Source organism: Thalassophryne amazonica, chromosome 19, assembly GCF_902500255.1.
Source record: "Thalassophryne amazonica chromosome 19, fThaAma1.1, whole genome shotgun sequence".
NCBI classification, from domain to species: domain Eukaryota; kingdom Metazoa; phylum Chordata; class Actinopteri; order Batrachoidiformes; family Batrachoididae; genus Thalassophryne; species Thalassophryne amazonica.
Window position 1 is genome coordinate 41,372,922 of NC_047121.1, and position 10,721 is coordinate 41,383,642.

Genomic DNA, 10,721 nt, shown 5'->3' on the forward strand with positions numbered 1-10,721 from the left:
AAAAAAAAAAAAAAGCACTAGGCAAAATTTTGAAGACGATGTTAAATTTCATGGGAACTGATCATTTTGTGCTCATCCGTACAACAGTGGTGCACACATACCAAACTTACAAGCATTTCAAGAACTCCAACAGGAAAGAAAAAACTTTCAGTTATTGTGTTGTTGAAAATAATCACAGAAAACATGTCGGACCTCTTCAGCCAGGTTTTGGTCCATGCTGGTCGAGAGCTGCTTGTGGCTTGGCTGAGGGTTCTCCACCTCAGCCACCTCCACTTGCCACTCTGCCTTGAACTCATCCTTGTGGGACTCGCACATGTTATGCAAAATGCAGCATGCCAGGATCATTGTGGGCACCACGTCAAGTCCGCAATCGTTCCTCTTGCTGAGGCACTGCCAGCGTGCCCTCAGCCTCAGCAGAGCCTCCTCTGCCACGCTCAGCGCTCTGGTCAGCCTGCGATTAAAAAGCCGCTGTGGCTCTGACAGCACAACTGCATCTCCTCTCCTGCCTTTTTCCACAGGATAAGCCTTCATCAACCAGGTCTGAAGCGGGTAGCAATTCTCCCCCAGCAGGACGTACCTGGATATGACACAGCTTTCAGTTACAGCTGGATGCACAAAAATAATGCCGTACATCACAATTATCAGGAAATTTTCTGGGGTTTTTGTTGGTTAGTTTGTTTTATGGATGCACAGTTATATTACAAAATCTGTATCATTTCAACTCAGGTCATTTTATTTAAAGTAACCTCGACAAAATCAATCTTCCTATGGAAGACCAGTAGTGGCTCACACTACTGAGGGTAAAAGGCTTCTCACTTTGATTATTAAAAAGGGGTAAGGTATAGTTACACAAGTAATAATAATAATACAAAAATATAGTGAATTCTAAAACACTTTTTAAACATGACAAGACCCTTTAAACTGACCATTATCTTTAAATTCTCTTTTTATCATATTCAAATTCAAGCAACTTTATTGATACCTACAACACCCAATTACTTCAGACAAAAATACAGCAATTAATCCACAATTATTACAAGTTGAATGTAATAATGGCACACATAAGAATTAAAACAACCGCACATATATATTTGATTGTTTATGTACGCTAAACTTTAAAACAGACCGTCATCTGAATTGAGGCAATCTGAGTGTGAGTGGCCGCAGCAGCCATGCCGCGCAGCCGAGCTTGGGGGAAGTGGGAGCCGCTGTGGCTATGCCACGCGGCCTCCCGGGGGATGGAATCCCAAGCTGAAATCATATAACCAGAGTAATAGCGATGAGTCACTTGATCACCCCTCATCCCTCAGGTATATAAATAATATGCAACTCTTGTATTACCTATTACTCAAAAATAACTAGTCAAAAATTCATTAATTATGTAATTACGGTAATTCATCACTTGACAGAAAAAAAACAACCAAATACTTTGACATTTTACAGCTTCAAGGGTTTTTCTTGTTAACTTTTCTGGTATATTTTCAGTTTTTGTTGTTTTTAGTGATGATTGAGAAAAGTTCAAATCACATACAACCCCTGGCAGAAATTATGGAATCACCAGCCTCGGAGGATGTTCATTCAGTTGTTTAATTTTGTAGAAAAAAAAGTAGATCACAGACATGACACAAACTAAAGTCATTTCAAATGGCAACTTTCTGGCTTTAAGAAACACAATAAGAAATCAGGAAAAAAAATTGTGGCAGTCAGTAACGGTTACTTTTTTAGACCAAGCAGAGGGAAAAAAATATGGAATCACTCAATTCTGAGGAAAAAATTATGGAATCATGAAAAACAAAAGAATGCTCCAACACATCACTAGTATTTTGTTGCACCACCTCTGGCTTTTATAACAGCTTGCAGTCTCTGAGGCATGGACTTAATGAGTGACAAACAGTACTCTTCATCAATCTGGCTCCAACTTTATCTGATTGCTGTTGCCAGATCAGCTTTGCAGGTTGGAGCCTTGTCATGGACCATTTTCTTCAACTTCCACCAAAGATTTTCAATTGGATTAAGATCCGGACTATTAGCAGGCCATGACATTGACCCTATGTGTCTTTTTGCAAGGAATGTTTTCACAGTTTTTGCTCTATGGCAAGATGCATTATCATCTTGAAAAATGATTTCATCATCCCCAAACATCCTTTCAATTGATGGGATAAGAAAAGTGTCCAAAATATCAACGTAAACGTGTGCATTTATTGATGATGTAATGACAGCCATCTACCCAGTGCCTTTACCTGACAGGCAGCCCCATATCATCAATGACTGTGGAAATTTACATGTTCTCTTCAGGCAGTCATCTTTATAAATCTCATTGGAATGGCACCAAACAAAAGTTCCAGCATCATCACCTTGCCCAATGCAGATTCGAGATTCATCACTGAATATGACTTTCATCCAGTCATCCACAGTCCACGATTGCTTTTCCTTAGCCCATTGTAACCTTGTTTTTTTTCTGTTTAGGTGTTAATGATGGCTTTCGTTTAGCTTTTCTGTATGTAAGTCCCATTTCCTTTAGGCGGTTTCTTACAGTTCGGTCACAGACGTTGACTCCAGTTTCCTCCCATTCATTCCTCATTTGTTTTGTTGTGCATTTTCGATTTTTGAGACATATTGCTTTAAGTTTTCTGTCTTGACGCTTTGATGTCGTCCTTGGTCTACCAGTATGTTTGCCTTTAACAACCTTCCCATGTTGTTTGTATTTGGTCCAGAGTTTAGACACAGCTGACTATGAACAACCAACATCTTTTGCAACACTGCGTGATTTACCCTCTTTTAAGAGTTTGATAATCCTCTCCTTTGTTTCAATTGACATCTCTCGTGTTGGAGCCATGATTCATGTCAACCCACTTGGTGCAACAGCTCTCCAAGGTGTGATCACTCCTTTTTAGATGCAGACTAATGAGCAGATCTGATTTGATGCAGTTGTTAGTTTTGGGGATGAAAATTTACAGGGTGATTCCATAATTTATTCCTCAGAATTGAGTGAGTCCATATTTTTTTTCCCTCTGCTTGGTCTAAAAAAGTAACCGTTACTGACTGCCACAATTATTTTTCCTGATTTCTTATAGTGTTTCTTAAAGCCAGAAAGTTGCCATTTGAAATGACTTTAGTTTTGTGTCATGTCTGTGATCTGCTTTTTTTCTACAAAATTAAACAACTGAATGAACATCCTCCGAGGCCGGTGATTCCATAATTATTGCCAGGGGTTGTAGTATTTCTGATTTGTATAGTAGCATTTGTCCCGTTACAGTGACACAAGCAGCCACAACACAGAAAATGAATATCACCAACAACAGTGGAGCAAAATAAGATGTACCCCAGTGTAGACACACTCAAAAGCATCCATGAAAAATAGCATTAAAAATAATAATAATAATAATGCTGATAAGAACCTGCTTTTTAATAACTGTGGAGACTGAATGACTTAAGGTTACCTCAATCTCAAGCTAGATATTCTTTTGATGTAGAACAGTATTCATCAAACTTTTTCAGACCAAGCACTATGTAACCAATATGGGCCCCATTACACAGGACTCCAGCAGTTGTCCACCTTAAAACACACTCGATCCACAGAAGGGATGCAGAAAAAAACCTCTCTGTGTAACCGCTTCAGTGGCCCTTGTGTGGTGGTGTTGTTGTTGTCTGCCATAGAGTTTGTGTGTGACAGATAATGTAACATTTCCACTGATAGTGCAGCACATAACCGAAACAATCCTGCAAATGGTGATAGAAGCACCAAATTCAGCACAAATACTCCTTAGGCATTACTCTTTTGAAAAACCCAATTGGCCACTTGAATTTTCAATAAGCAGCCATCTAGGTGTCTATTGAAGAATTACACAGGGGTCAAAATTAAGAGATGTTCCAATCATACTGAAAACTGTACCACATTATTTGTCTGAACATAAAGATTCCAAACATATAGTTTGAACTCTCTGTGACTGAATGTTATGGATTTATGGGGCAAAAACAGCTAGAATAGTGACAAAGGTCAATTTCAGTCTGTACAGGGGTCAAAAGTTAAAGTTGCTCCAATTCTGGTAAAAAGTGGTGCAAATTACTGGTTGAGCTAACAGGATAAATAAACAATAGTTTTGACTGTGTTGAATGCTTGGTCTGCAAAGTAAAGTTTAAACAATGTCGACGTCCATTGGATTCTATGACATACATTACCCCATAACGTGATAACTAAGCATGACACACACATGCCTGAAGCAATAAATGAGAAGTACATCAGACAACATACTTCTTTCCTCAAAGTAGATATTTCTATCAGTATATTTCAACTAAAATTTTGGGAAAATTGATTTACTTTGTATTAAATTTGATGCTCATTTTGCACTAAAATTGATCTTAGCCACCGTGCTATTTACTTTAACGATACCTGAGTGGCTTTCCCATGAAATTAGGAGTCAGCACAGGAGACAGTCCGCCCTCTGAGGCTGTGGCCCACAGCGACGAGTTCAACAAGATGTCAGCTGGGTCTGTCCCACCAGGAAAACTGGCACATACATCCCAGAATAGTCCCCGGCCATTAATAGCCACCTAAACATGACAGAGACACAAAGCAGATGGGGTTCCCCCGAATGATCAAAGGAGCTCAGTGAGAATTATCAGATGGAGAAAATTCTCATTACCTGAGACAAAACTGATAGCCAACCATCAGAATTGGCATAATCAGATGTGTTGGTCGACGGAGTGATGATAGCTGTGTGGAGTGTTGTTACGGCCGCAACACAGTGAGGGAAGCCCCAATGGGACTGGAAGATCTGGGCTGAATCCTCCAGGTCTTGCTCATTGGGGGACTGAAGGTAGATCGGACTGAGGATTGCCACAATGGAATGACACATATCTCTTACACACCTGCAGACAGTGGACTTACCCACACCAAAGAGGGCACTAATGGTGCGGTACTCAATATTTGATGCTAGGCGCCACAGGGCCACAGCCACACGTTTCTCCACCGGCAGGGCCAAGCGGAAACTGGTGTCCTGTCGAGCCAGACGGGGACGCAACTTGTCACAGAGGTAGAAAAAACTCTCTTTGCTCATACGGAACTTATCCAGCCAGTCAGAGGGTTGGAACTCTGTCATCACCACTCTCTCCCACCAGTCAGTACTTGGAGTGGTGGTCCAAGGACGTGTGCGGATGTGGATGTTGGTGCGGATTCCACCTGCTATCATCATCTGGAAACAGAAAAAACAAAACTAAATGAATATACCAATAGATGGCTTTGACCTTTAATGCCAATGTCACATACTATCTGTTACTATCTGCAACTGAGAAATAATCTTAGCATTTAGCTAAGCATTTAGCATCTCACACAGAGTAGTTTCGATGAATCTGTGTGCGCAGTAGAGGTGGGTGATACCGGGAATTTTGGTAGTGATCCGATACCAAGTAAATACAGGCGCAGTATCGCCGATATCGATACAGATACCAATACTTTTTCATATTTAAGCTTCACAGATCCAAAGGATCCAAAAGACCTAGGACAGAATTTTTCCAAACATTGTACGTGACAACAAAATACTTTATTATCACAATCAACATTTTTGTTTAAAAAAATATCACTCAGCACAACTTAAAACAAAATCTCCTGAGGTAGAGGACTGACCAACCACAATACAAGGGTGCGCTGCTCCGTGTTGTGTGACACAGCGCAGCGCTGCTCTTACAGAGAGTAGACTTTGATGAATCTGCGTGCGCAGCAGTCAGTGCATGCGGGAGAGAAAAAAAGCTTGAGTATCAATCTTTTTACACGAGGACCGTTCAATATCAATACCAGTGTTGGTATTGATATTATCAATATTAAGATCGATCTGCCCACCTCTAGTGCGCAGCAGTCAGTGTATGCGGGAGAGAAAAAAAAGCTTGAGTATCGATCTTTTTACACAAGGATCATTCAATATCAATACCAGTGTTGGTATCGATATTAGGATCAATCCACCCACCTCTAATTGAACTGAGACAATGTAGATTAAGTTTCTTGTCCAACACAAGTAACATGAGCAGGACTTTTACCCAGGTCTATATATTGACAGGTCAGCTCCTTATCCCCTCAGCCACCTGTATGGACTAGGCAGTTAACAAAGTGACCCCACAAAAAAGAGACTAGTGAGGGAAGCCACCAAGACACCTGTAGGCTAACTGTAGACGCTTTTTTTGGATCACCAGTTATACAGCTTCATGGTGAAGTGGCAGAGGAGGATTTTCTTCACAAGAAGACGTGAAATTGGCGTGTTTTTTCTTTTATAGAGGGAGGTAAAGGGCGGAGGGACTGACCATGAGCATCCTCCTCTGCCTCTGGAAGAAATACTGCCGATGTCTGACGCGTCTTTCGATCTCATTGCGCCTCTGAACGCTGGCGTCATTAATGTCTCTTCTGCGCTTCAGCAGCAAGTAAGTCATCACGAACATGAACGAGCGTATCTGCTCTTCGACTTCTTCCATTTCCATCCAGCAGGCTGAAATTAAAATAGTATTTGATACATTTTCCAACGAATCAGTCCGCTGCTAATCGCAGCTAACTGGGAAACACTTCCGGTTCCTACAGTCAGCGACGCTGCCATCTAGTGGTCAGATATATGTATGAGGGGCGAAATGGTTTCTCAGAATGCAAAAGATGGAGAACCACGCCCTACTTTTTCCAAGACAGGGTCAAAACTTCTCAATCGCTCCTCGTACTTGTGCAGAACAAAATGAAGTTGTATTTGAACATCCTGTTTAAAATCTTTGGCCATGCCACTGTGTTTATATATGCATTATTAATAAATAATCGGACAGACTCGCTTATTTTTTTAGTGAATTCTGGCGTGCCTCAGGGAAATTTTATTTAAATTCCACTTTTACATAAATTTGCTTCAACAAAAAATAAATAAATAAATGAAAGTCATCAATTTAAATGAATGCTAGTTCACATTTAATTAGCATGAGCTGAACAGGATGGGCACTGCACTACTTGTTTTCTTAGTCTCATCAAAAAGAAATATCTTTTAATCAATCTAAACATCACTAATCAGTCATAGACGTTTTGTTGTCCTCCAAGCTGCAGATACATCCAGATCCACATAAATATTTGGCACAAGTTTCACACCAGATGTCTTTCCTGACAGTGTTCCAGTTTTACTTGGAGAAACGCACACAGTTCCTGGTGTTCCAAAGGGGTCTCCCATCCAAGTACTAACCAGATCCCCCACTGTTTAGCTTCTGAGCACTGACAGGCTCAGGCTTACACAGAGCAGACTGGCTCCACAATCAGTCACAGACATTGATGATGTATAGTGCACAGTCTAATGCACAGAGCTATAACACCAAATGCATATGAGTGGTGCACAACTCCGGTTTAACACATACAAGGTGCACAATCTGAGCACAAATGGGTTGTGTTAAGTCTGTTAATTAGTCATGGGTGCCTTGTGCTGTGTGCACTTGGTATTTACATTGCTATTTTAAAAGAGGACCATAGTGAGAAGTTTCCTGGCAAAGAACAGACTCATACTCGAACAGACCATTTACTGGAGCAGCATTCAGCCACCAAAGCTGCCTGAGGTGAAGCACGTTCCTGCAACACCTCCTCCTCCGGCCACCTGATCTCCTTCCTATCCCATCAGGCAGATGACCTCCTGCTGCCTTTCAACCACCCCGTGACCAGCCCCGTCTTTAGTACTGCAAACTCACGGAGAAAGACAATCAGCTTAAAAATATGGTACAAAACAGTTTTTCCAGTTTTACTTTTCTTGAATTTTCATTTTCCAAGTCAATTTTTAGTTGTACAAGTAATCCTGAGGATGAATGCTAATACATCTTCCTATGTGTACAAGAAGAGTGCACACATGTGAGGAATCTGCCATAAGGAGAATCTGCATATAAATAGCAGTTGTTTATGGCGCCTCACCACACCTCATATGAAGACCAACACGCCCATGCGTGCACAGAGGAGTGCAACCACACCTCATACTTAAACAACATGGGCACTGAGCATGAAAATGTCAACAGCAATTGTTGGAAACTTTAAATTAACACTTGTACTGTGCTGCTTGCAGTGGGGCCTTTTGCCGATTAGTCCAGGGGTCAACTAAGATTTAAATTTACTGGGTCATCTTCAGTGGTCCTTTTCCAGATTTCATTGGCTAACCTTCAAAGGCTGGGTGGACAAATTTTTGCACCCTTTTTATTGGACACCTCAAAAGCAGTGAGTATGTCTGTTAATGAAACAGTGGAAATGTGGAGCTCTGAACATCACAATGTTGAATCACCACCCTCCACACTGTAGCATTAGAGTCTCCTACCGCTGTTGTCATGCTAAGAGCTTAGTTAAATAATAACTGATGCTTCATTCGATTCTCATTGTTTCTGATAAGCATAACATTTTACTGTCAGATAGACTGGAGATTGCTACATATTAACAAGTTAAAGGAGAAGAAACCTATGACACAACTTTCACTCGAGTGATGAAGAGCTCTGCTGCCGCATTCTCAAACTCCTTCGCGTCCATATTCCCACCTGGCTCCCGTGTCTGTGATCCCGCCATAGCCTGAGCTAGCTTATAGGGAGAAATCTTAGCACTGGCCTCCAAATAGCGAATAGCCTTCACATTAGCCTCCAGGCAGGAATTAGCTTTGCTATTAGTATAACAGTCCGCGTCACAGCTATGAGAAGTATCCAGGGCTTCCTTAAGGGTTCCCAACACGGCCAGGAAGAGTGCGCGTGATGCCGGCCCTTTGTCTGGACAGCAGACCTGTGCATACAGCCTCTGAGCCTGCCGGATGTAGTCTGAGAACACAGCGCAGGTCAGCACACCGTGTCTGAAAACATCATAAGGGACGGCTTCGTGGTCTTGGCAGTGGAGACGTTGGAGGAGCGGAGCAGAGGTGGAGGCAGGTACTCCACCTTCACTGCACAGGCACTCCAGAGTCTGCGTGTAGAGGCCTCCTCTTACTCCTCCTCCTGTCAGGCGATCAGGACAGGAGCCCTCTGGTTCGTCAGGAATCCCACCTGGATGCTTATCGGGCCCACTGAGATTCAGCAAATCATAAGCAATGCGCATATTGTTGTTGATGGCAGATCTGCATATAAAATGAGAAAGGACAGCATTTAAAGGGGCTCTACATTATATACACCTTGTCAACAAGATATCGCCAAGTGTTTCAAAAACAGATTCACTTTTTTTTTTGTTGCAAAGGTTACAAAATGTTCCAGTACTGACAACCTCCCATCAAATACTACATACAAGTACAAATTAACTGTGGGCACAGCCATATTGATGTCAGATTGGTGACCTCTGTCTTCACATATCTTGCCCATGTTTCCAATTTAGAATTCCGACTTGAATGGCCATTATTACACTTTTCCGAGTCTGAGGGGTTTTTTTCCCCCTCCAAGTTCTGCGTACAATGGAACACAGCATTATTTTCTGACTTGCAGTGCTGTGTGGAAAATAAAATTCATTTACCTCAGATGCGACATAATTCCCAGTTACAATTTATGATTTCCAAGGTAAATGTAACGCATCATTGATAAGATGCAAGATGTAAGAAAAATCTAAAAATCAGCTGTTTTGTGGATGAATTTGCTTATAGCAGGGTAGTTAAATGCAGACTCAGAATTATAGACCTCTGTGGATGTTTTACATAAAATTCATTCATCTTATGCCAGTTTATCCAGGTCAGGGTTGCAGCATCAGCAGACCAAGCAGCTCATCCTACACTTGCCTATCCTCTTCCAAGTCCTGTAACTCTTCTTGGGGGACCCTGAAGCAAAGTAAAATTCAAACCATATTTAATTGTAAAAGTTTTTTCTTGACTTTTAAATTGCTTTGGCTAAAAGCCAAATACATAAACGTTATTTTAGCTTATGGTTAAAGTTGTGACAGTAAAATAGCCCGTGTATTTGAAGCTGATACAGTTCTAGTCAGAATGATTTTTAAATGTTTGGGGTTTTTTGGGGGGGGGTTTTTGTTTGTTTGTTTTTTGCCAATTTTCTATAATCACAGTATCTAATAAAACATCCATCAGATGCTGAGGTAAAAAAAAAAAAATATCCCCCCCATCCTTAAATTTCTGGTGATAAAATGTGCGCAAACCTCTGGGAGTGGTGCGCCAGCCGCAGGTGCCACAGCGCCCTGTTCAGACGCTGCTGCTCCTGGGCGCCTGCGCTCCCCGGGCCGTCGGCCGACTGATCCCCGTCACCGCATGCGGCCGCGCCGGTCTCCGACACGGTGCATAGGTTACAGAAGTGGTCGGCGAGAAACCCGATCGGATCGTCCGATCTGGACTCGATCATCTTCAGAATGGCGCCGCGGAGCAGCTCTCCGACTCCCGCCTGCGCCAAAAACTCCCTGTCGCTATCCGGCTGGCTTGTTTTGGCCTCGGGGATCCCCGGAGGAGTCACTGCTGACCGCCGCTTCTCCTTGTCCGCCATCACTGTTGATGTTCCGTCTCAAAGCGACAGTTGCGGGGTTTTTCTTCTTCGCTGATCTTTTAAGGCGGTGGACGAATTTTTTTGTGTGTGTGTTTACCGCCACCGCCTTAGAGTGGTGAGAGAGGGAATAGCAGAAACAAAAATTGTCCTGTTTCAAATCATTTTCTTCATTGAAATCCAGTAAATACCTGAGAGCTGATAGGATTAATAAATTGAATGCTTTGTCTCCAAAGTAAAGGTCAAACAAGGTCAACATTCATTGGATTCTATGGCATGTGACATATGTTACCCCG

At 42.0% G+C, this 10,721-nt stretch overlaps 2 protein-coding genes across 2 annotated transcripts; both read right to left on the bottom strand.

The window, feature by feature from the left end:
* Positions 1–6,572, bottom strand: LOC117500593 (protein ALP1-like). The gene is made up of 4 exons (XM_034159323.1): positions 6,292–6,572; positions 4,644–5,192; positions 4,391–4,551; positions 1–577 (listed from the first exon to the last, which is right to left on the bottom strand). Exons 1-4 carry the CDS (start codon positions 6,463–6,465, stop codon positions 148–150), a joined length of 1,314 nt encoding a protein of 437 aa, XP_034015214.1. The 5' UTR covers positions 6,466–6,572; the 3' UTR covers positions 1–147.
* Positions 6,573–8,120: 1,548 nt separating this feature from the next.
* LOC117500594 (tubulin polyglutamylase complex subunit 1-like) lies at positions 8,121–10,455 on the bottom strand. The gene is made up of 2 exons (XM_034159324.1): positions 10,091–10,455; positions 8,121–9,074 (listed from the first exon to the last, which is right to left on the bottom strand). Exons 1-2 carry the CDS (start codon positions 10,426–10,428, stop codon positions 8,435–8,437), a joined length of 978 nt encoding a protein of 325 aa, XP_034015215.1. The 5' UTR covers positions 10,429–10,455; the 3' UTR covers positions 8,121–8,434.
* Positions 10,456–10,721: the final 266 nt, after the last annotated feature.